The sequence below is a fragment of the Acyrthosiphon pisum genome, chromosome A2 (assembly GCF_005508785.2).
Source record: "Acyrthosiphon pisum isolate AL4f chromosome A2, pea_aphid_22Mar2018_4r6ur, whole genome shotgun sequence".
In the NCBI taxonomy this organism is placed as follows: Eukaryota; Metazoa; Arthropoda; class Insecta; order Hemiptera; family Aphididae; genus Acyrthosiphon; species Acyrthosiphon pisum.
This window is the reverse complement of record NC_042495.1, coordinates 8,731,789-8,759,390: the sequence shown is the minus strand read 5'-3', so window position 1 is coordinate 8,759,390 and position 27,602 is coordinate 8,731,789. Positions and strand designations below refer to the sequence as shown.

General features: G+C 30.2%; 3 protein-coding genes across 5 annotated transcripts in view; 1 reads left to right on the top strand and 2 right to left on the bottom strand.

Annotated features, from left to right (window-relative positions):
* Positions 1 to 954: 954 nt before the first annotated feature.
* On the bottom strand, positions 955 to 13,974 carry LOC100165833 (ecdysone 20-monooxygenase). 2 transcript variants are annotated; one of them, XM_008181719.2, is made up of 12 exons: positions 13,720 to 13,974; positions 10,386 to 10,517; positions 7,200 to 7,331; positions 5,432 to 6,093; positions 4,423 to 4,621; positions 3,835 to 4,025; positions 3,550 to 3,745; positions 3,315 to 3,471; positions 2,047 to 2,213; positions 1,904 to 1,982; positions 1,634 to 1,831; positions 955 to 1,565 (listed from the first exon to the last, which is right to left on the bottom strand). In XM_008181719.2, the coding sequence occupies exons 4-12, from the start codon at positions 5,964 to 5,966 to the stop codon at positions 1,458 to 1,460; spliced, it is 1,830 nt and encodes a 609-aa protein (XP_008179941.1). In that variant the 5' UTR covers positions 5,967 to 6,093; positions 7,200 to 7,331; positions 10,386 to 10,517; positions 13,720 to 13,974; the 3' UTR covers positions 955 to 1,457. The 2 variants fall into 2 exon arrangements, with proteins under 2 accessions (XP_008179941.1, XP_008179942.1); XM_008181720.3 differs by lacking the exon at positions 5,432 to 6,093 and having other exon boundaries at positions 13,720 to 13,973.
* The window catches only part of LOC100163790 (FGGY carbohydrate kinase domain-containing protein), a 60,482-nt gene continuing 45,241 nt past the window's right edge, over positions 12,362 to 27,602 (top strand). Inside the window, exon 1 of one of the 2 annotated variants that reach the window (XM_029490914.1) lies at positions 12,362 to 13,438. The gene's annotated coding sequence lies outside the window, so the exon portion shown is untranslated. Of the gene's footprint in view, positions 13,439 to 21,050; positions 21,187 to 27,602 lie in introns of those variants that run through there. The other variant, XM_001947052.5, reaches the window with a different exon arrangement.
* Positions 24,528 to 27,602, bottom strand: part of LOC100167863 — a 5,396-nt gene continuing 2,321 nt past the window's right edge. The window contains exon 2 of the mRNA XM_001948323.4: positions 24,528 to 25,396. Coding sequence (XP_001948358.2) covers positions 24,794 to 25,396 — 603 coding nt within the window. The 3' untranslated portion in view covers positions 24,528 to 24,793. The remainder of the gene's footprint in view (positions 25,397 to 27,602) is intronic.

Below are 27,602 nucleotides of genomic sequence, written 5' to 3'. Positions count from 1 at the left end.
TACTATACTAATACTATACTGTTGTTACACAAATAAGTAATACCTACGTGTCTGTGACCCGTTCTGTACAACACATCAAATAAACTAAAGATTATTTCATAATGCTATGTTATAGTTGGGAACATGTCAATAGCGAAGTACCTACATATTTTATTCTTCAATATACAATATATATAGGTATAGTACAACATTTTTGTCTTTATTGATCATTTTTATTTTTTATTTCAAAATAATCATAATATAATGGTAAAAGTCTTTTATTATTTGGGGGTGCACTTTTTAAACTGGGGCGTGCACAAGTCCCCCCAGATCCCTAGTTGCGTCATTGCACCGATGCATAGTAGAGTGCGGTAAGACAATTTATGTCTGATGTGAATTCAGCACAATTCGCTTTTAAATACCAAATTACTTTTAAGTTTTAAGGCTTTCATATAAAATATACATGGATATCATATACAGTTATGATTTATTATATACTAATAATATTATGTTTATATCCTACTGGATGACTTATCTTACATTTGTTTTCTATATCATCACGGAGTGCCACCACATAGGTGTAACTATTATTTTGTTTACTTTACAAAATGTAAAACAACAATACTTCGGTCTGTTACGTGTGCTGAAGTGTTCCGCTAGTATTATATATAATACAAATATTACAGAAATATAAAAAATTCATTATAGGTATTGTGTTTATCATAAATAAAAATTATTTATTATATTAATAATAATTAAGGAATGTGATGATTCAATTATAATTCAATGGATAACATTTTGTTCATTGAAAGATAGTACCTACACATATTTCTTTGTTACAATAACTATTAATTATTGTTTTATTATTATATTTTATAAACAATAATTATTTAGCAAATAGAAAAAATTAACATAAAGTATTATTTTTTAATAAATTAAACTCGTTTTATGACAATTTAATAATTTAACCAAGCATTAAATATTGTTGATATATAATTATATTTTAAATAATAACGATATGATTTTGAAGTAGAATACAAATTTTAAATTATACAATGAAACATGTGTACATTATGAATGGTCTTTAAGTATAATAACAAGTAGATAGAACTAACGCAAGATTATTACAAAAAGAAATATTACTTGGCTGCATTTTAAAGTGGAAATGAAAACGAATTAATGAACTTTAATATGAATAGATATGTATTTTTGTTATAATAATTTATTATATATTACACACACGTGCGCATAAGGCATAAATGTAAATGTAAATAAATGTAAATTTATGCATAAATGTACAGTTTATAATTTATATTATTATATTATTAAATTATATACATATATATGTACTATATTGTATATACTAAATCATAATTTAAAAAAATAAAGGTATAGGTAATGTGATATGTCTAATTTTGTCGTGGTACGATAAAATAAATAATTTAATGATATATAATATCAGTTATTATTTAATAAGATTAATAAATTCTATCTCGTAGAATAAAATTTGAGTCAACGGGTGTCAAAAGAAATTCAAATTCAGTTTTCAGTTGTCCCTCGAAGTCGATTTGAAATTGCTTGACCATCTTTAAAACAAAGTTATAATTTATTAGTTGTTATTTTCAACACGACGTAAATTTTATATTTTGCTGACCTTTGCTAAGACAATTTGGAGTTCTAGATCTACGAATCGCTTGCCTGGACACATTCGTTTGCCACAACCGAACGGTGCGACCAAAAATGGTGATTTTTTCGCCAACTCGTCCAGCCACCTTTCCGGTCTGTACGAGGTCGCGTCTTTGAAATTGTTTTCGTCCAAACACGCCAACCCCGTGTGCAACAACACGACGGTCTAAGTAAAAAAATATTCATATGCTCGTAAAATAATAAATATTTAAAAAAAAACATGTCATCAAAATATTACCCCTGGCGGCAATCTGTAATTATCGTATTCTATTTCCGATTCCAACACTCTTGCAATACACGGAGCGGTGGGTTTAAGCCTGGAAAACGCGATATGAATAAATAACTATAATTGTTTTTATCATAATATATTAACGAGATTACCTGTGGGCTTCGATTATACACGCGTTTAAATATGTCGCCTTGTGTAAATGTTCTGAGGTAATAGGTGTACCCGCCGGAGCCAACAGTGATACCTCGTTGTATATTTTTTCCTGTACTTCCGGATGTTTGGCGACCAAGTACAATATAAACACCAGGGTGTTTCCCAACTAAAAAACGCGCGTACAAAACATTATTATATGTATTTTCATATTTATATTTATCGATTCTCATGCAGGATGTATATATCAATGTCAGTGTATTGTGGTGTAAATGTAACAAAGCAGTAATCTGCACTCGTCTTCTTAAATGTGTTGCAAGACACGGCGGGAAACTCAAATATAGACAAACTATTCAAAGGACACTATAGTATAAACTATGTTACGTATATGTACGAAAATACGTTAATACCTCATATACCTATGTGAAAAATACTAATGTTATGAATATTTTTAAAAATGTTAGCACATTACATTGATTTTCCTGAAGGTATGTCCTGGAATTTCTTACCGCATATTTTATACGGAAATAAACAACAATTCTTATCGACTGCGTTTATATTATCACCTATCAGAAATATAGTGCCACAAAAACAAAATGTTAAATACATTTTATCCGAGCCTCTTCCCACACACCTATTTGCAAAAATGGTATTACTATAAATATGCATAAACATTTAAGAATTCAACATTAATTGTCTTTTTTGGTTACCAACATTTAAAGGTTAATTGTTAGAGTTAAAATTGTGTGTGGCAGACAAGGGAACAAATGGTGATAAACTAAGAGATCGCAATCATGCATTGTGGAAAACATTGACGCCCAAAAATGTCGTCTCAAACAAAGTTATTTCATGAATCGTCATCAAATGAATATCGATATCCAATGATACAAGAATATGTAATTAATATTATGTGTTATTTAATATTATAAACAATAAAATATGTCAAAACGTATTAAAATAATAATAAAAACAGAAATTTACAAAGTGTTATGTTATGTTACCGTTCCAGTTTGAGATACACCGTGGCGTGGTATAACTCTATAATAATGTACCTAGGTATTGTTTTCGTTTCACCATTTGTTAGAATTCTAGTACTGCGCATTGATTGTTATTATTAATGTATGCACTTAGCTACAACTGCAGCACTCGAAATAAACTATTATTATTATTATTATCACTATCGTTTATTATAACATTGTCGTGAATGTGAAAGATACGGTTGTAAATAATTATAGTACTCAGTTTGAGATATTAAATATAGGTATATTACTGTTTTTATTCCGGCGGCGATGTAATCGATAATGGCGGCTTTCTTGTCTCTGTTGTCCAACTCTGACGCCTGTAGTATAGACACGAACACGCTGCGGACGTCCGTGAAAGACTGTTGTTCGTCGATCAACGCTGACTCTACGAATTCGGACACGATGCTACAAAAATACAAACAATTCCCAACATGTTTATTCGGATCGTATAAACGTTTTACTTTTCTAAAAAATTGCACTTACTCGTATAGGGCGTCCTCGCTCGCTACGAAATCCTTGTACGCCTTAGTTGGTATCAACTTCCAAAGTGGAAGCCCATAAAACGCTTCTTGCGACGCTCTGAACTGACTGGTCACGGAATCGGCCAAGCGTGTAGCCGTCTCGCTAACCTCTCCGTCCAAAAATCCGATCCTCCTGCCCAAAATTAACGTACACGTGCCTACGGTGGATAACACGTCGCAATGAAAATCGTAATTATATTAAATTGCTTATTGAATGACGACTGACACCTGCACGGTCTACACATACTTTCCAGTCCCATTCTGTTACAATATCCTTCGAATCCTCTGACAACGTTATTGCCATCTCTCGCTAGGGAAATCAGATTATTAAAATCGTCTGCGAGCTGGTTAACTTCTGGCAAAAAACGTCGAATTGTCCTAGGACTTGTAAGTTCTGGCGTCAATTTATTTCGTAGCATCGCCCAAACTTCACCTTGTCTGTAACACGTTCGTGTACATACTTGTAATTATTGATTAGTAATTAGTATAATAGTTATAAAGGTACTGCAGATTATATTATTATTATGTTGAAAATATTAAATAGGTAGGTAACTACAATAATATACAACTCTGAAGAATTTACATTTCTCGAAACGAAAATAGGTAATCGTGATTCAATTCATGACTTGATGTTTATATTCTGTAAAAATAAATTATCATATCATATCGTATAATATCGCATCATATTGTCGAATTTTCAATGTATACAAAACATTTTCAAGCACATTTTATAATCCTAAATTTGAAATTCAAACCTGTGTTCTCGTGGGATTAAAATTAAGTACATTAAATTCGATTTTATCAATATGTATAATATTTATACACAAATACGTACTCGTTAACAAGTCCTGTATTTGTATAGCGATCCGGACGGGACTTTCTGTAGTTAGCTGTTACTTCGTTTGGAGGTCGGATAGGGTATTTTCCACTTTGTCTAAGTACCCTTTCGATGAAATCTCTGTTTTTGACACTTATAACTGGTATGTTCCACAATGCTTCTTCGCAAATAATATCGCCATACCGGTTAAACATGTCTGTAAAATTATTAAAAACTGATAATTGATGTAGGACGATCAATGCAACGAAATATGATCTACCCCAATATTCATAGGCATAATTATGGATCAGGGAGGCTAGAAATATAGATTCATACGTTTTAACATAATTTGTTATAACTACGAGGTTAAGTTAGGAAATATTTGGGAGTCTTAACATTTTCTTGGGGGTAAGGCCTTTTAAGCTAGCCCCAAATTTACGCCTTTGCCAATATTTACACATCAAAAGTGTCCTAAAATCATAGTTTTTAATTTTTAAGTAATGAATGATGATAAATCTGTACGTTAATTGGGTTTTTATTTGGGCCTAGGTAGTAGGTTTACTACAGTGTTTAATGTATTTTTATTGAATTAAATAAATATGCTTAGAAAATAATGTAGGCACTAAATATATGGTATAATATGACTTTCCTAATATTAAAATTTAAAGTCTTAATAATTATGATTAAAAATTAAACTAAAGTTTGTTAGTAGTTATAAAGTTATAACTTAGGTTATTGCACTATTCATTAGATTGAAAAATAAATTCTAAATAGGGACTGCTTTGCTAAAATAATAACAATTGTTAATTTAATAGCATCAAGAGCTCAATTTAAAATTATTTAAAGAAATATAACACAAAACAATATTGGTTAAACAAAAGTTTCACTTTAAAGTGAAGTTGTGTTTATTTAATTATGAAATCTTTCCGATTAACTATACGAATATTTAACCGAATGTAGGTATACTGTATAGGTAATATACATAATGTTAAACTTACTAGTCTTAAGACAATATGGTGTTTCTTACCAAAAGTTAACCAGCTAGTAGACCGCGATTTTAATAACCTGATTTCCCAAGTGGTTCGAGACATCAATAGTGTGGTCAAAGGATTTGAAGCATATTTCAACAGAATGGGGCTTGAAAGTTCGTGTGGTCTGACCGTGCAGATGGCAGTCGTTATATAATAATAAGCAATATAATAATTGCGATTTTCGCGACGTGTTGTCCATCGTATATGTTGATTTCGGGCAGAAGAAACGGATTTTTGGACGGTGATGTAAGCTAAACGGCCACGTGCCTGGCATACTCCGTGACAGTCAGTTCCGAGCATCACAGGAAGCGTTCTACGGGCTCCCGCTCTGCAAATGAATACCGACCAGGGCGTACAAAGAATTCGTAGCGAGCGAAGACACCTTATACAAGCAAGTAAGACTTGTAGAAAAGTCAAACGTATAAACATCCGAAAAAACACGTTGTGAATTGTTCGCATATTTATAGAATGTCCGAAATCGTGGATTCGGCGTTGATCGACGAGTAACAGACTTGTACGCAGCGTATTCATGTCTATTACTACAGGCGTCAGAGTTGGACAACTGAGACAAGAAAGCCGCGATTATCGATAACATCGCAGCTGGAATAGAAACAGTAATCCCAATATTCATAGGCGTATAAATATGGATCCAGAGGGGCTAGAAATATAGATTAACACGTATTAACATAGTCTATTATACATACGAGGTTAAGTTAGAAAATATTTGGGAGTTTCAGGATATTTTGTGGGTTAAACCCTCCCCCACAATTTTAAGACTTTGCCAATATTTACACATCAAAATCATAGTTTTTAATATTTAAGTAATAAATGATGATAAATCTATACGTTAATTGGGTTCTTATTTGGACCTATAGGTAGTAGGTCTACTACAGTGTTTAATGTATGTTTATTGATTTAAATAAATATGCTTTGAAAACAACGTAGGTACCTACTAAATATATCGTATAATATGATTTTCATAATATTATCATTTGAATTCTTAGTAACTAAAATAAAAAATAAAATTTAAGTTTGTTATGCATTTATTTTAGTATTGTTTTGTTTTATATATTTAAAGATTCTTAGGTTATTGCACTATTTATTAGATTGAAAAATAAATTCTAAATGGGACTGCTTTGCCAAAATAATAACCATTGTTAATTTAACAGCATCAAGAGCTCAATTTAAAATTATTAAAATAAATATAGTTAACACAAAACAATATTAGTTAAACAAAAGTTTCACTTTAATAAAACTTAACAACAGAACAATTATAGTAACGTGTATTTAATTTGTTTTTCTCATTAAATTTGAATAAGTATTACTGTTACTAATTTAAACTAAACTTCTTTTGATTATCCTGTGGAGATGTGTTAATTTAATTATGAAATCATTTCGATTATTAAACGAATATTTAACCGAGTGCGTTCTGTATAGATAATAAACTAATATAGATAATATTAAAGATAATAACTTGGAAATAGATGCTAAGATAATTTATATTGTACATCAATCGTAATTAAATTTGTTAAAAACTTATATTTTATCATCATGAATATTATACATGTTAAATTATAGTGTTGCTTTACTCAAAGTACATATTATATTAATTATTATACTCATATTATGCTGGTAATAAAGTTTTCCCTTCAATCGCGTTCGGGATTCCTAACTGTGCATGGGCCCCAAATTTAATCCAAAATAGATAATATGACTATTGACTATATTATTTTTTTTATATTATGCTTTATTGTTAAAATGTACCTTCGTATGCCAAGTGAACGGCATTCAGTTTATACAAGCAAAATTTCCAATAAATCCACCTGGTTCCAAAAAAAGGCAACGCCCTTGGTCCTGGAATATCCGCAATTGTTTTGTATATTTTTTGCTGAGCATCTGAAAAAATCATTATTTGTGTCAATGACTCGAGCAGTAAAGCATTGGCCTTGTACAAACAAATCTAACTCGATCCAAAAACCCAAAACGTCTATTATATTCGTTTTAAACTGACTATATTGTAATTATACCTATACGTCTGATTTTAAAACACTATAGTCACATCTCAATTAAATTTATCACTTTTAACCATAATATGAACTATAAGTCTAAAGTGTGAATATCGTTATTATCGTTATAAACTATTGTAGTCATACCTATTGTAGTCAGACCTATTGTAGTCATACTAGGTGACTATATAAAGGAGATCGAGGCTAGTTGTCACACGGGTTGGTTGTCACAATGTTAATAACTCTGAAACTAGACGGTATTTATGTTTGTTATAATATATTATAGACTTTAAATTGTACTGTACATTATCACAATGAAAATAATCATTTTTATCTCGGCTATGGGCTGACTGTACCTAGTCATATGACAAATTATTTAAAGACGAAAAAAGTAAATTTTAAGTCTGTGAGTAATTTTTTACCGTAAATGTGTTTAATATTTGCCATTTATATACTATGTCGATATCTAACAACAACACTGTAATTGTTAACTTGTGTATATTTTGAGGTGTAATTTTCGTTTGTATTGAAAAGTAATATAACTCTTAAAGTTGATTTGTTATCAAATAGGTATAGCAGGTTGGGATTTGTTGTCACAAATTACGAGATGCTGGTTATCACGCCATGTGTTTAAAAAGTTCAAACTAAATATATGTTTAAATTTGCTACATTTTATTTCATTATATTGGTGTTTTTTATTTATAGATTTAATTTTTTTGTATCAAGTAATTCTAAATTTGTCACAAATTTAACATTGATAACTAAAAGTTTTATCTAAACCTGGGACTACTAACACCGTGGCCCATGATGATATCGTCACAACCAACCTATAGAAGCGGGGTAGATTGTCACAAATTTTATTTTTTTTAAATAATTTAAACTTAATATTAGTGTTTTGTTTTTATAATATGTTTCAAAGATGGTATATGTTGAAATGTTGAATAATGGAATAATGTGACAAACAGCACTTTAAATACTTAGTAAAAATTGTGGCAACTAGCCCCGGTCTCCCTACACACCTAATAGGTATCTATTTAAGTTAAAAATGGTAGGTATTGAAACAATATTTACTACGACAATGCAATATGTATAGGACTTTTACAAAGAATTATGATAATTTGACTATACATTTATATAATAATGTATTACAATTTGTAAATACAAGATTTATTAAATTAGTAACGAAATGATGATACACTTTTTAGTATTATTAACTATAGGCGGATACACATACGCATTGTATATACCTACGTAACTCCACAACAACCAAACAATTATTTTCTAATAGTGGTGTTTGATTTATTATAAAATTAAGTAACAGTTTAAGTGTATTGTTAACATTTTTACAACATTAAATATTAATTTCCAGTGTAATCTATATTTTATTAATATTATTGGGTTCATCGGAAGTAAGATGTATAATGTATATATATTATATTATTATATACGTCTATATACTTATAGGTTTGTATAGTATTGAAAAAGTTAAAACATTAATGAACTACGAATTAGATCAATTTTAGAATACGGTGCTATAGTTTGGTCTCCAGCCCTCCCATACACTATAGGTAATATACGGTGTCTCGATAGGATCCAAAATCGTTTCCTAAGTTTTGCTGTCTCACGTTTCAATATTGTACATCAACCTTATGATTACACGCCTATATATTATATAGCTATCCTTAGATATAGATGCGGGTCCTGCGCTCGTATTTTTCATTCAGAAATATGCCTGAAGGATTAAAGAACCAATGGAACTTGTGTATGCCTATACCATATATTATATATACACATTTAAAATGCAAAATACATTTGGACAATAATATTTGCATGTTATTTGTTTGGAAACTTTGTTATAAATCACTGCGAAAGTAGAGATGAAAAAACATTTAATTGGAGAATAATTATTATAAACGTCATTTTTTATGAATCATAATAATTATTCTTTAAACATTTATTATTCCTTCGTAAAGTTACATGATAAATAATTTAATTTTCATAGGTTATCTCGTTGACCCGATTCAATTAAATCAAAATGATAAACCGGTTTTATATTTTAAGATGAATAATTTTCTGATGAAATTGATTATTTTTATTCATAACTAACCACTAATCGAATTTATTAAATGACAAATAATATGCAGGCTATTTTACTGTAATTAAAATTATCTTTAATATTTAAAAAAAAATGAAAAATGTTACTTTATAAGTATTACAATTAGTGATAAATTGTGTTTTACCAAGTATTAAAATTACTTATGACTTATTATGACTTCAAAAGAACAGTTTAAATTATTTCACGGCCTCGGACACGACTCAGGTACATCAATGTTTATAAACAATGTTATTGAAATTGGCTACAATATTGGAATGTTTTCAATGTCAAGAACCATCGAAAAAATGCTCGTGAACAAACAATAAACAAGGAAATCTTTTTTGATAGTATCTATAAAGTTTTAAAATAACATTATATTTTTAACCACTTATTATTCATTAACAACAATGTAAGAAAATATTCGGGTGAAATGTACATAATAAACCGTATACAATATAGGAAATAGCAATAACTACGCACTGACTTTTGTTCATAGCTACAAAATAATGTAATTACAATTATTACTACAATTATTTACAAATCCATAAAAACCAATCTAAAAGTATGTAAATTACAATATTTTTAAATAACTAAATTATCGAAAAATATACTTATTTTTATGTGAAAGTTTAAAACTCATATTTAAGTGAGTTGCGTCTACACTACATCATTGTAGTAGGTAGAATGTAGATTCTATTTGACAACGTTTTTACAAAAGACTATAATTACACGGTTATCATGTCAGGACGTTAGGTAAATGAAGTAAGTCTTATTATTTAAAAATAACAATGAATTACAGAGAGATCGTTCTCATATGAATTCGATCATCTTTAAACTGATTAGACTTACCAGACGGATTTTCGTGATTCGAATAAGTACCGACGACGTACTTCAACACGAGTTTTACCAGGGTTGTGATGCATGCGATTACTATGCAACAGGCGCTTCCGATTTTGGTCCAAAAATTTTTTTGCACCATACCTGTGAAAAAATAACAGTTATTTAAACGGTTTTAGCGCAACACGCGCGAAAGTACATCTTATTATACTGTGCGTATCGGAATTCAATAATACGGTTTATGTAATATTGAAACCTGCGTAAAAAAAAATCAAGAATATTCGTAAGGTACGCAATTACAAACAGAGGTCAGTAGTACGAAATTACGATAAGAATGAGACCATATTATAATCATAAATGATATTATTTTTATATGTGTATTTAATATTTATATATATAATTTAATAGATTAGATATATATAATATTATATAATATATTATTATAGATATTATTTATTATAAAAATGTATAGCTAAGTGTTAACTTTAACCGAGTATATTTTTATCAAACGTGTTATTACGATAATATTACGTTATTCTGGTAGTATAATACACGATAAAAACCTATTTTGAACGAAACCTTGATAACTAAAACCTAATTTTTGTAAATCTATATATTACTACATAAATCCAAAATGCTTATCCGTTAAACATTTTTATTGTCCAAGTATAATTATTTTTTTTATTATATTATAATTATCATAGCGTAATGATTTACGGAACAAATATTTAAATACCTACGCAAAATTATGTTCACGCATTCGATAGTCGGTGGTCAGTTAAATTATTAACTCACGGAAATATTAAATTCGAAACGAATGCCACATTATATTATTACGCATTTCGAATGTTGTCATTACTACTCAATTTTTTTTTATTATACCTATAGTTAAACGAGACGTCATATGTCACACAAACTATTTAATAATATAACTCATTTAAATTTGTACGATATATTTATATATGTATGTTTATCGGGATTTTAACTTTTAATACAAGACGTATCACGTATGTTTCGTTTTTATATTCATATAATTTAACTGTCGTAACGCATTAGAATAATGCAGTATACAGCGGGTTGCCGGTTGACACTCCATAGTCTATCTAGTAGGTTAGTGTAGCTACTATACAGTACTCGCGTAAAGCTGAATATTTTCATCTTGTATAGGTAACATGATACGAACATTTTGTTACCTACCTAAGTGTTATTAATACGTAACACAACACGACATGGTATAGTGTGAATCCGGCTTAAGTGGTTTCATGTAATTTATTGAAATGTGGTAGGTAGTGTTTATAAAAGGGTGTCCCGAAAAATTCCACTTGAGTAGACAAATTTATTTCAATTCAGACGGTACAAGTGGTGTTAATTCACGTATGTTACCATGCCCAATACCTACATATTATGTTAATTAATGTATTATACCTATATCTGCACTTGAGCCTAGCAATAAAAAATATAAATAAAAAAACAATCTGATTACTTGGATCGAAGTACATTTCACAGTAGCGGAAATAGTGGGGGAAATGGGGCCTCAGAACGGTTTCCGCCGGTAGTCTGCATGAATGCATGGTGCATGCGCGGAACTGTAATCTTTTTCGTGGGCTGGAGTATAGAGTAGCGGTTCTCAACCTTTTTATATCTGTGTACCACTTACACAGTTTGAACATTTTCATTTACCATTTGACCAAATAACATTTTTTTTTTTACTTTCCAAAAATGTTACGTTATTCCACATGTATAGAATTGTATTTTATTAGGTTTTCTTTTATGTCTACATGTGAGCAACCCCCCCTCATCCAAAAATACCGTATCATTTTTAAGTTTTTATAAGTATATGCACCTAGTATTTTATGGATGTATAATAATATAATATAATCTGTGTTAACATTTATGTAATAATATACAAAATACACATCGTTAGAAATTAATAAGGCAGTAATTTTTAAATTTATGTTTTCTGTCATTACTATAATACATCTACACATCTACTTGTATGACTGTATGCCGTAGTGAATATTTTGTAGCACTTTAAAATGAGATGAAACCACTTATGATGATGTGGTTTGGCTTTGTTAAACATTTGTAGGGAAATAGAAATTATAATCGAAGACGTCGTTCAAAGGTTCAGTAAAATAAAATGACATACTGATTTAATTTTGTAAATAAAAAGCGTTTATAAAATTCAATAAATTGTATGTGAGAGCAAGTGGACATATTATAATATATATTATGAAAAAACCTTAGAATTTGGATTGTTCCTAATCAAAAATATATCACCCCCATGAGAAAATTATAGGTCTCAATGACACATCTTTTACTAATCGGCTGGATCCGCATGCCCGCATGGTCATCGCCGTACTACGACAAAATGGTAACAAGCTTAAATACAATAACTGCGATGGCGGCAATGATAGTGCGGTGGCTGTCTGCCGGCACCCGCATGACAGGAGTTAAAATTAATTTCCAGACTTCCAATTAATAGCCAGACAACTAAACGGGTTGGACGTGGGATGACGCGACGTAAAGCCGTAACAATAAACATATTAAATAAAAAAAAAAATCAAGCTTTAGAGCCGCCGTCATCGTGCGTGCGGAAGCTTAAAAAAAATGTTAGGTGATTATATATGTGTGGATTTTTTTCGTTTTTTTTTCTGTTGTAAGTATTTATCAATTTGACAGAACAGAAACGGATTGAACGAATCGTACGATATAAGCGAGTGCAAGACCTTGGGACACTAATAATAATTATTGTTGCTGTCCAAAATAATATTATAATAGTACTACATACGCTGTGAACGACAATAGTCGCGGCGGCGCTTGCCGGTCCTGATACAAATCTTACTTAAATATAATAATGTATTATATGCCTGGACGGCTGATAAACGACGACGAGACGTGCTAATCTCGTCGTGCGCAGACGTTGACGTCTCTGTCCGTACACGTTTTCTACTTTGTATTTTTGTCATACCTATTTAGTTGTTGTACTCTTCGGCGACGCAGTAAAATGTATTCACGTGACGTATATACGAGTATCCTCGAAAACGATCTGCACCGGGTAATGAGTACGTATAAAAGTTAAATTTCCATAAAAAAAAGACGAATTTCGTGGGCTATTTTTTTTTTTTTGATCTTAATGTGTATAACAATAATAATTATTGTTTCGAGGAGAAACATAAAAAACATAGTACAATAATGACGTTATATATTCGTAGCTCGTTGTAAATTATAATTTACAGTACACCGCATACACATACATATATTTTATTTTATTTTACATATTATTATAAATATAATGTAGACTATATATTATATTGTATGTATATAATATAGATAGTGTACTCACTCGTGAAGCGTCTACGCGTAGGTTCCTTTTTTCACGCTCGTCTGCATTCGACGCGTAAACATTAGTTGGTTACGGTTTGTTCGTATTCTTTGAGACTGCGCAGAAATGCATCGATATATGGAAACATATTGTTAGTGCATATAGTAGTGTTGTTCTTCGCGCCCGCCGTCGGTCGTACGTAAGCCGCTCTGAGAGCGAAGCAAACTGTACAGGACCACTCCGGAGGAGCGCCGTTGTTAAAATGTATCGTATGTACTCATTGATTCAAGTTGTACGGACATTTGTACACTAGCGCATTCTCTTTATTATTTTCCTTCCACCAGCATAACTATTTCCTTTAACTTCACGTCGCTTACCACCGCCACAGCCCGAATATATTTCATGCATTACCGCACACCAGAACCTAAAATATAATTTTTTTCGTACTACACGCTTAATATGAAACTTGGAGTTACCGAGGGGAGCTTCGCCCCTCCCAAAAGTGTATTTAATCGATACACCTAAACATAGCGTAGTCAATTTCTATTTTTCTTTATCTACAGTGTACACTGTACAGACTATATAACATCACAATAAAACTATTTATGTCGGTATATATTGGTATGATTATTAATTATTAAACAAAATCTTACAGTAAATGCACTGAAATATACAGACAGTGAACTGCGAAATAAAAATCCTAGGAAAAAAATCCCCAATTCTAGGAAAAATTATCCCCAGACTACAATTTATATTACTCACAAACATATAATTTGAAATTGATTGATCAAATGTATTTTAAATTCTAATTAAATAGGAATACTTATCATTAAACAAATGAATATGTAATAATTTTCAAACATTAACAATAATATTATTTTGTTTTATATCGCTATTTCAAAAAACATACCTATGTTAATGATTCTTTTTAAAGAATAGGTACATTAATTAACTATTGTTTGATAATAATTTGTATTATTCAACGTATCGATCATTCGAAATATTTTTATTTTTATTTTATAATATTTATAAATATTGTATTTATACGTTAAAATTGTAAAAACGACTTCTAATAATAATAATTATTATTATTATTAACATTTAAAATTCTTATCTATCTATTTCCCAATGTAACATCAAATAATTTTTCAATTACTGAAGGAAAACTGTAAAAAAAAGTTACTAGTTGTTACAGGTCATTACGCACATTTTAATTTCGTATTCCACACTTAGTATTTCGTACACAAAATAGTCCCTGCTGCACACGCCAGAAACACTTACAACCCTGTTAATTTTTTTTTTTTCGGGAAACGTTTGGTGTGCAAAATTCGGCCGAGTATATTATTATACGAGTATATAAGCGAATATAATTTTGTAACCCGCAGTGTCTATATTATAATGAATATTATTTTATACGAATTAAATTTATACAATATTATGTTACCAATTATATAAATCGATGACAATTTCAAAATGTCAAAATCAATATTTTTTTATAATATTCGATAAATGCAAAAATCAAAGCATATTAATTTTATAAAATTTGTAACGACGCATATCTGATAAGTAACGCCAATAATGAAACATAAAAAATTAAGGCACATGTATAATTGCACTATTGAAGCAACCATCTATATGTCAACAATATAATATAACATGCACTTATTAGAATGCACTGGATTCTGTCGAGATCAGCTCATTCGCCACATATACACGCATTTTACGAATTTACGTTCCATAATATCAATTCATATGAGCATTCATATACTTAATTCATGAAATATATGTGTCATAGTAATTTATGACAGAAGTAAAGATATTCCTTTTTCCATAATATAGAATAATAAGAAGTATAGTCATAGACATATCAGAATTAAAAGGTTATACGTTAATATTACAATTGGGTAATTGAATTGTGTCACGAAAGTGTATGATAGAGAAAGGTAATTGATTCTTTTTTAATACGTACTGCGACCTTTTTGACGTTTGACATATTTAAATTATATAGGTAGTACTGATGAATAATTAATATATTACCTGTTACGTATTCTAATTAATCAAGACCCATACCTAGATGATTATTTTTTTTATACAGTAGATACCTAACTGTGTATAATACTATAATAGTAACGAAGGTACGTATTTATGTAGTATACGTATATGTAGTATATTATATAGTATATGTATGTATATTTTATATTATATTGATACAATGATACCTATTTAGATACTCCCGGTCTTGATTATCCCCTTTAGTAGTCAATGTTCATTCATTTTCAGTGTCTCTAAAATTAATTAACTATTTGCATAACATAACAATAGCAAACCATGAGATTTATAATCAATCTGACGAACATTCTTTGTAATAATCGTGCTGCGTACGGACCCTACACCCCTCCTACATTTAAATATAATATACTATATATTATATATGATATATATGGAAAGCAATAACTATTATTTAATGCCGCAACAACTGCATAGGTCACATGGGGCGGAAGGGCCAACGCACAGAATTATGAAATATTAATATAAAGTATACTGTGAGAAGTCCGTGGGTCTAATATAATCTTAGCAATATTATATCTACGACAAAATTACACAGAAACGCCGCATCGATCTAAAATTGAACCACCACAAGCACATCTGCAGACCCATGGGCACAAACTCACACAGACACTATGGATATAGCTAAGACTAGCTAATTCGGGAAATCGACCACACGGACTGTGTGAACAGTGGCACGAATCGCAGGGACAAGTAGAGTAGAGGGTTCGCACTATATAGACATATAGTATAGAGACCGAAACGGCCTATTTCCAGACGTGATTCCACATAATCAGGACGTGCACCTCCGTGCCAGACCTCTGTAGAATTAACAATTTTAGGACTTCGGGACTTAAAAATATCCTACCAATCGTATATTTTCTGACAGCCAGCAACATTTGTTGGTCTATAGGTAGTCTAATTCACTCTATCTTGTAAATTGTTGCAACATCTTTGTGCAAGTATTAATAAGCAGCAAAATACAGTTAACATTTCAATCAGTTTGCGTTCTAATATTCAACCACCCATCAACCTATCCTGTCATTGTCTCCTGAGTTTACATGTAAACGGGTGTACGCTACAATTGAATACCATGCGTGCTTATAGCTTATGATAATAATTATTAGTTATTACCTTTTTATGTTATGAGAAAAAAATGAAACAATGGGTCATTAGGTTTTTTATTTTAATATTATCTTTGTGTGTAAGCACACAAATATTTTATTATTATTGTTATTACAACAACACCTTGTTGACACATCACAATAAGTCAGGCCAGCTACCATAGTATTTTCGACGATAATCGTTTTATTGAATAGGAAAAAATACCAGATGTCGTTTGATTAAACTCTTTAAACATGTGTAAGGGTTGTTAGTTTGTTAATCAAACGCGCCCGTTGTCTAGGTGACTTGGGGGTGACGTGTGTGTGCTGTGCGACTGTGTGTGTATGTGTATGTGTGTGTATACACTATACATAATATTACAATGCCTTTTGTGTACATTATATTATATTTATATATTATATGTATGTAAATTATACAAATAATGTAACTTCCGCCACACACCATGGTCCGGACAAATGTTATACAAAAAACCATACGATACAATAGTTAACGCCCAACGGCAGTTATTAATTTAGGGTGAAGATTTTAGATTTATATACAACATAAGTCATAAACTATACTTACCTAGTAAAATACCTATACATTTCGTTTTGATAAAATATGCAATACAAATGTAATGAAAAAAAAGGTGGGTAAGTGTATGTCACTCTGCTGTACAGTAGGTTACAAGTGGGTTACTGTATAATGGATAGTATTAAATTTGAATTCAATGATATAATATCACTGGATAAGAAAAACGATTCTGAGTGGAGACGGTTTGTCAGTCTAGGTATAGCATTAAAAATACTTCAATCTTCAATTTTAAGGGTACCTAGCTTATGAAAGAAAATTGAATATGATAAATTTTCCCTACAAAAAAGGTAAGATGCAATAAATACAAACAACTTTTTCATCATAATTGAATACTTGATCATGACTTATCCGTATAGTTCCAGATTTTATGATTCCCAAATTTTATAGTTTTGTTTTCATATCGTATTTTAAATTTTTACCGACCATAAAAATCCGAAAATTCACAAGCCGTATATTATCAGTCCGTATTTTGGTGGAAAAAATAAATACACAGAATGTATAGTAGCCGACCGTACGATTCAAAATGATTAATGCGTTATATTGATTATAATCTATGATTTATATACAACAATGGCCTATAACAGTGAAAACGATGGTTATTCTTGAATTACAAGGGGGAGCGGGACAACAATTATTACATTTTAAAAATACCCTCCTCCTCTAACAAAAAATCCTAAGCAAATTTCCATAAAGCACCCTATTTAAAAGACAATACAATATTTCAATTATATATTATATAAATTGTGGGCCAAGTGCAAGTGCTCCATCTGCGCTTGCGTAAAGCAAAATTTTTATAATAATTGATATTTGTTTTTTTACAGGAACAAACGAACATACCGCCTAAATATAGAGTGTTAAAATTATAGTTATAATACATTAGGTATGATTATATATAACAAGAAATCGATTAGACATAGGTAGTAGTAGGTACATATAACAACTACATAAATTTATAATGTAAATAAAACAGTTTTAATCTAGTTTTGTCAACGAATAGTTCAATCTAGGTGCAGTATAACCTAACCTTTTTATAGTACGTATATTTTGATAATTAATATTATAATAAATGCAATGTCGTATATTACTAATATGAAAATAAATATGAGTATTACTAGTATACTAATTACTAGTATTTATAAATTATAATCAATTGTAGTAGGCTGGGCCGGCTCAAGCGAAAATAGTGAACTAGGCAAATTTAAATTTTTCCGCCTCTAATATTATCAGTATTTTGAAAGGGCCACCTCTTACCTAAAGTGGTGCTTAAGTGCCATCCTAGGCGTGGGCCTATGTCGCCTACCTCTTGAGCCGGGCTTGGTAGTAGGTATATCAGTATTCAGTATAATATGTCAGTTGTACCAGAAAATGTTAAATGTTGCCAAAAATCTCGTATTTCTTATATTATTAATTATTAAAATAGTATATATATAGTATAAACCTATATTAAAATTAGTGTGAATATTTATTTTTTTAAATTTCACATGTGAAACTGTGCACTGTATATCAAATGGTTAGTTTTTTACTTCTACTAGTTCTACTATTAATATTATTTTTTTTGAATTATCGCAAAATTATTTAAAGAGAAATCGTTATTTTATATTGCAGAATATTGATGTTCGTCGAAATTATAAAATGCTTTTAGTGTTCTGTGAATGTATTACGCAAGACGTAACAATGTATTGAAATTGCTATTTTATGAATGTTACTGTAAAAGTATGAAATGTGTTGGAATCAACATAGATACCAAACTTATAAAGGATCATATAGTTAAGCATTATCCTTCAAAATATATAAAAAATCATCGGGTTCAGATAATTTAGCCTCAAACCAAAACAAATTAATGGATAGGCCACTGCTTCGAACGCTCATTATAATAATAGTAAAAATTATAATCACAATAATGAATTAAATCAGTTGTTATTGTTACATATAAATCTCTAAATATTTAATTGTGCTGCATATCGCCCGCCGAAACGAAGAAGGTCGTATCTCTGTTTTCACAATTTTTTTAATTTTATATCACATTACACATCAATACATCATAAATATAGTTCAAACTTGTGTTTGTATAATCTTATAGGTTCACAATAACAATATATAACCAAGTATGTGGTTATAAACATATATTTAGAAAAATATCGTAAATAATAAAAACAAATATTTAAATTAATTAATTTTCACTTATTTACGAAGGAGATGAATATAAATCATTGAAGTCTGGCGATTGTAACAACTGGATTACAGTTGCATCTATGATGGATTTCCTTTTCATTGGTTAATGCATACTAGTGATAAATGGATCTAATGAAATTAACAACCTATTGACTATGTCTTCATTAGTTACTTGACGAGAAAATTTACGTGTGATCTTTCTTTGTACCTTTAAAAAAAATTGTTGTTTGCCTCCTATGCTTCCTCGCCTAACTGTCCAATAAAGAGTATTGCTTTTTCTATTATAGTTAGTCCATGAATTAATACTTTGTACATAGTAGGTGATATATTATACCAGTGATATTTTTCTACAAATAATTGTGCCATTTTAAGAGTATATTCTTCAAACAGTTTTAGATTTATTATATAACCACTAGCCATATAGTTTTCAAAATAGTTCGAAATCTTTTGATTATCACTATATATCTACTCTAGTAGACAGTAATACTGCTTGATACATCTGCATTTTCGAAAAAAAAGTTTAGCCGTATTGCCGTTATTACTATTTCCATACCCAGGTTTTGGTTTGTCGACTATTAATCCAAGTTGATTTTTAAATTTTTCTCTTATTTCTTTGTTGTTGGTTTCGACGACTTTTTTGTTTTCTACACCACGAGCTTGCCATGTGTTTAATGGTAATTTGTATGTTACGTATAATATACATTCAAAGAAACGTACCCAAGCGTGTAACGTTTACATAAAAAATAATTAATAATTATAACAAAAAATATTATTTTATGAAATATTTGTATGAAATTGTAATATGACTCCGACGTCAGAAGCTACTTACACTAATATGTGAAACATTTTTTTCGTTGATATAATAGAATACTCTATTATACCTATTATATTTCGCAAAAATTAAAGCTCGGAAAGAATCCTAGGCGAACTTAAACTTTATATCAATATTATGAAATCATAAAAGAATAACTTAGTATTATTCCATTATGTTTTAATGTAATTTACATATCCAATATAAAAACAAAAATAATTATGGGATTAACGTGATGTAAAAAACCTGTTGCTTGTAACTCCATAATTGTTTGAAGTTTGTGCACATTAGTCACAAAGTTACAATAAAAAAAAGTACAGTTTTTAATAATTGGTTTATTGAAAAATTTCAATGATGCACCGCCTGGACTACCTTTACGATTGTCGAAACTAAGTAAATTTAAGCATCATGCTTGAAACTAGTTTTAGGTGGCATAAGAACTCCTCTACCAATTACATATAATAATACGATATAATAATTCGATTCGATAAAAGTTATTTTTGCCAGCTAATGATGTCATTAGCCCCACCGTGCGGCGGGTGATATTTGTATCGAACATTGAACCATATCATAATTAACTCTTATCGGGCCGAATAGCAATTTTTTCAATTTGTCAGCAGTGATTTTACTAAAAGTCAGTTGTCTTTGTGTCCGTAACCTACTCGTTATTATAGAGTACAATTTGTTTTCTTATTCAGTGTCATTAACCATCATTATTGTATACATCAGCCACTGCGGTATTTGGTAATAATATTATTATTGTAAGTTAGGATTTGTAATTAATATTTATAAATTTTAATATGTCTAACATTACCTATAGGTACAAGGAAGTTAAATGTAAAGAATTGTATATGTTTCCATAAGGAGGGCCGGATTTTAACTTTAAGAGTCCCGGGGCCTCTTATAAAATAATCTAAGGCTAAAAAGTATTGAAATAAAAACCAATGTAGATAAATATATTGTTACAATATTTACAAATTGAGTATACTTTCTTGATTTTTTTCCTCACTAAGTCATCTATTATATCATCAAATTACAATCTGTCCTATGCAATATCACCTTAAATGCCTATAAATGATAAATAATTTAAACGATCTTTATGCATTATTGTTCTCAGACAGTAAATCAGCACGGGCCGTGCCATATAATATAAATATTAGGTACTTACGGGTTGGTTATGCTTAAACCATAGAAGGGATCGTAGTATTTTTTTTGGAACGGGTTGGTCAAAAATAAAACTATACCTAATTTAATCGGTTACACGCAGTGTGATTGGTGTTCACAAAAAAATACACTAAATTATATAAATAATTTTTTTTTACACCAGTATATTCGCTCACTGATAGTAGTCACTAATTATTTATTAATAGTCATTGTCAATATTATATTAACTATATTAAAAAGTTACGAACAGGCCTGGTTAGGTAGGACTTCAAAAAAAAAAATTACAAACCAGGCCTGGGTGTGGACATTTTTTAAGTTCAAGTTTTGGGCCTTATTAGTTATTGGACCAAAAAGATCTCTATTCTCAGTATGTTATATATTTTTTATAATTTTAAGTTTTGAGAATGTATGTCCATAATTTCACATTACCTGTTATAATATTATTATAATGTACCTAAACCTAACTATATATATATATATATATATATATATCTTAAAATAACATTTTTATTAATAAAACTTATATTTTAGATTCTGAGCGGAGCGATGATAAGTAGTCGAAATATTACTTAGATTTTCAACTTCAGTATCTTTTCGGGTGGGAAAAGTGAATTTAGTTGGTGTATTAGGGAGGTAAAAATTTAAAACTCCCAGTAGTTGTCAAAAGAACCTCGAAAAACAAAAAAAATTAAGAAAAAACGCGAATTTTTACGCAAATTCAGTTTTTGACAAAATTGATTTTGGTTTTTGGTGTGACTCTTAAAAATACGACCGTATATACATGAAATTTTCACTCAATGTTTATATTACCAATTTCTTATATGCACCATAGTATTTTCGAAATATTGCGAGTTGCGACTCTTTTTGAGCTATAAGAAAATTCCGAGTTTTATTAGTTTTTTAAAAATAATTGTCGATAAATTATTTTATGCTCGGTCTAAAAACTTGAAAATGTAATACAAAGTTCCTCATAAACTGTTGTTTGTAAAAATTAAAAAAAAAATTAAGCATAAATCCACATTGATGTTTTATGAGCGTCTGAATTTAACATGTTGACAATGCATTAAAATTGGCAAATTAGTAATTTAGTAAAATCCAAATATTTCAATCCAAATGCCTTTGCAAAATAACCAAAGCCCTATATTACTTCTCAATCACAAATTATACTCTCCATAAAGATCTATCTATCGAAACAGTAAAAAACGTCGCCAAGATTTTCACAAGCGTAGCATTCCAATTTCCTCAATCACCGCAACCCCTTAATCTCAGAACTATCTGTTCCCACTATTCCTGGTGACCCCGGAAAGCGTCTAAAACGAACGTGGTGTCGTGATCTACTAATTGATTAACCCCCAACTTTACATGTTATAAAATTCCATCTTCTATCAATGGATGGCCACTTCAAACAAGCCCCTTATCTGAAATACAAATTTAATTATATTTTATGTTTTCTAATACGAGTTAGTAGTTTTTATAAATCCACGACTTCACTAGTGCTTATAGTAAAAAAAATACCGTATAGATTGTAAACTTACTAGACTAAAAATAAAAGGAAGATAATATGCTGTTGTGACTTGTTGTATACTTGTACAATTTGAACACACATGCGTACCATATCATATATTTATTTATTTATAATTTTCCACCTCGTTTAATTGTTTTCCGCGAGGTCATTTGTAACCTGATATTATAATAGTATATAGTAAATCTATGATAACAGGATTAAAGTTTTATACAAAAATATATCCGGGGATAATAACCTGTACAATAGGAGTGAAACAAATTTACCGACGTTTTACACTTTTACCCTTTCATGGGTTCAAACACCGCCTATTAATATTGGTTATTGATCGTTTAAACAAAGCTGCCAAAAGCAGTTAAACTTTAATATGATTTGAGTGAATTGTCCATTCATCGAACTTAATTTAAATAATAAAATTATATCTTGGGCACCTTACCTAATGAGTAATGAGACTCTATTGATGATATTTACATTTATATTGAGTTATAGGTATAGCTATTATAAATATTTTTAAGTGACCCAGCTCGCTTCAAAATGTATATACTATATACCAATGATGGCCTTTATATGATGTCGAAGATAATATTCTTAATTTCTAAGTTTTCACAATCGTTAACTTAGTGTGAGTACCTACTTCATAATTCAACAAAACATTATTTTAATAAATTACTTTACATACATTATACACACTTTATTAAGTATAGGTACTACATACATTTACTAGGTAGCTTTTTGACTAGCGCATAAAATATGTTTATAAGTAATTTGTATGTTATTAATACAGGAAGACATGAAGTAAACTATAATGTATGACACTACTGTATGTGTAATGTACAGTCCAAATAAAAAAAGTAATTATTGATTATTGGAATCTCCCACCACCTTTAACGAATTCCCGGTTCAAACGCCACTTATTTTGGGTAGGCTCACCCGATGTTTCAGTCAAGCATAATAATATTGCCACACGATATCTACAGTATACCAATTTTATTTGTTATTTAATAATTTCAATTATTTTCGTTTTTTTCTTCTCGGTCAAATCTTTTTTTTCGAGTTAATCGAAGGACGGAGGAGGAACCGCGTTAGCATTACTTCTCCTCCGGCCCCAATCGTTTATTGACATAAAACGTAGTTAAACATCAATGGCGTCAGGCCTAAGTCCCCACAACCTGGCAGACTTTCCTCAGCGAACGCTGGTAAGTTTATGTCTGCCAGGGAGAGACGGAGAGTACCTATATGTCTGACAGGGAGTGGTCAAATATTCTTGTTAATATAATGTGAGTCCATTTTTTATCTATAGTAAAACGTGTTTTTGTTGCACAACATATAGGGCCACGATCCTATAGTACACACGTAATTAGGTAAATAGCACAAGGAATATTGTTCTATAACAATTAACAAATAAATAATAAATCATTCGTTTATCAGTTGAGTATATTTAGAACAAAATAAAACAATAATAATAATAGAAATAATGATAATATTTATAAAGACAGCGTAGTGAGTGGTGAGCCAGATATACCTATTACCTAATGTTTAATTGTACCCACTGTACAAAAAACTGAAGACGACTGTCGAAAGGGTAGGCGAGTGAGATTCCAATTTTTTTTTTTTAAATCTGCACTTTATTTATTTATAAGTATATATATATAATATATCACTAGTCTGTATGGACGCGCTTATTAAAAACGTCGAAGGAAACTTCCAAACTTATTTATGGCTCCCATAGCCATCTTGGCGGGAGCATTGGTTATCCTCTTAAGCCTCTGCTTGACCAATTCCTCGTTTTCGGACGGTTTTATCAGACCCTCGAAGGCTTTCACCACTTTGAACAGTCGGCCTCTAATCACGGGCTCTTTGAGCAAGTCGACGGTCCGGGCGGTCGTGTGCTTGATATAGTCTCGGATCTCTGGAGTTTTCGCGATGCGTTCGAAAACCTCCTTCGTCTCTTTGAATTTGTTGGACGTCGTGTCCACCTCTCTTATGATGAACGCCAACATCTTGTTCATCATACCCAGCGAGTAATGGGCGTTCTGGTTGGTGGCCATCACATCGACGAAGTTAAAAATGGCCCGCGTCGTGTCCGAGCACACTTCGTGGGAGCCTAATTCCTTACCTGTATTAAACGTTAGTTCCATCAGCTGCATAGCCTCCTGGTTGCTAAATGCTTTGTCCCAGATCTTCGATTTGTATTCATCGCACTGACGGTGCTCCATCGGTAATTCGACAGACGCTTCTTCCTGCTCATCGTACGGTTCAGCGGCAGACCAATCGCATCTAACTTCCTGTTTACACACGACATAATATAATATTCATAATATATGATTATAGGTACACACACACATATTATACAGAATACCTATAGTTCTCTGACATCACATATTATCAAAGGTGGGCATTAACTAGTTAGTTTAATTTCTAATCAACTTATGAAATTAACTAGTTTAATTTACAGTTGAAATAACTTAGCTTTTCTCAGTTGATTTAAAAAAAAATCCATCAAGTTAAAAACATTTTCAATTTTTTCATTTATACTTAAATATTACTATGTTAGTATAAAATAAAAATAATCCAATACAAAAACACAAACATTTCTGTTCTTTTTCTTGATAACATAATTTTGTGTATATTCATATATTTTATTAAGTTGTAAATTATATATTACGAGTTTCAATTATAAATGTTTTTAAAAAATTAATCATTTTAAATTATAAATTGACAATTGTTACCTATGTTTTAAATAATGTTTTATAACTTATATTATTCAATTGCTATATGATATAAAAAATATATTTATTAAATTATTAATTTGAGATGAGTATAGTTTAAATTAGTAAATAATAGTAAAGTATAAGTAAAAGGCCGGTATACAGTGTACATTATGATAAATGTTCAATAAAATTGTTATTTTATAATTTATAAATTAGAAACTAAAAAGACACATTCACTCTTTATGTGATTTACATACTAATTAAAAAAAAATAGATTAACTTATTTTAAACTGAGTTAAGTTAATATTTTTTTCTATATTAACTTTTAACTTATCGAGTTAAATTTATAATTTGTTAACTGTTAACTTTTAACTTATCGATCTTGTGTCCTCTTAACTTAACTTAACTTGAGTTAATTATTTTCATTAGCTTGCCCACATTTGCATATTATATGGTTATAAGTAAATATTTGTTCGGTAGGAACGATACCTACCAATCGGTTCCCCTCCACCAAAAAAAAAAACAACGATTTAATCAATTGAAAGTCAATAGGCGCATATAACTTAAATTGAGACACTACATCATCCAGCTATAGTTATCGACATTGGTACTAATATAGTTTATTATAGCTTAGTAATTAAAATATTTTTTCATTTCAATAAAACGCACGCGGTAATAAATTTACGATATCATCAATATGTATATCGTTAAAATATATATATATTATAATAATTAAGATAATTAAGATAAAAGAATCTAGTGCTCTGGTAGTCTGGTTCATGGTCGACCTCAGTACACTTATGAATCATCTCCATAGGGACAATTTTCTGGGGGAGGGATGGGTAGAATTGTTCCAGAAGCACAGACCCTGATAGTTACATTTTAAACAAAAACAAAGTTAATAACTGGCGTGGTATGGATAAGACTTGACGTTAACCTCCTCCCCTTCCTAAGCCCCCTCCTAATTGCGCCTATGAACATCTCCTATTACTAAAATAACGTTCTGATATGTAAACTGATGGGTATATAATCGTATCGAACTACAGTGTTTTACTTATCAGACATTCTGTACCACTGCAAAAACAACGCTTTTAATTGTTTTTTTTCTCAATAATTTTATAAGGTCTTATTAAAAAATTATAGGGAAAAAATGACATTTATTAGGTAATGAGAAGGTGAGTTTTTTTCTGGGTTTATAGTTCTCTGCAATAGCCTCTCCCTATTTGCGCCGACGATTTTAATTGTAGAAAAATTATAAATTTTATTTAAATAGATAAAAACCTTAGGTTAACATTTTCCCACCCGCTGTATAGGTAGCTTATAAAATACCTACGTATACCTACCTACTACAAGTGTACGCGGGACCTTATATCGAATTGTCGTTTTTAAGCGTACCTACCTATTATAATATGCGCGTTAATCCGTGTCGGTGTTGTCGGTGTTATCTATGAATATTCAACAAGACTACGTTAGTACGTTGTACAACAATATTAGTAAACGAATGTAAAGCGGCTTTGAAAATTAAAACACGGTTGTCAAATATTGTACCAACGCTTTGTTTTACCCGTTCTCTTTATGTATATAATAACATAGGCAGTTTATCAAAAATGTATAGTACAGCGATAAAAAAAAAACAGACACCCAGTTCTAGATATAACATTTTAGAAGCGCAATATTAAAGACGTGTATTATGTAGAACAGAAAAAAATTATATTTGGTGTGATTCTCAATAATTTTAATTGAAACGTCGCATCCCGAATACGCGCGTCAGTGGCGTATT

What these genes read in the sequence shown, in the direction of transcription:
- LOC100165833 (XM_008181719.2), bottom strand. Translation starts at nt 5,966, where the DNA reads ATGAATACGCTGCGTACAAGTCTGTTACTCGTCGATCAACGCCGAATC. An exon ending in AATACAGGACTTGTTAACGA is followed by an intron (nt 4,026 to 4,422) that starts GTACGTATTTGT and finishes AACGTGTTACAG; the next exon opens with ACAAGGTGAAGTTTGGGCGA. An exon ending in TGTATAATCGAAGCCCACAG is followed by an intron (nt 1,983 to 2,046) that starts GTAATCTCGTTA and finishes CGCGTTTTCCAG; the next exon opens with GCTTAAACCCACCGCTCCGT.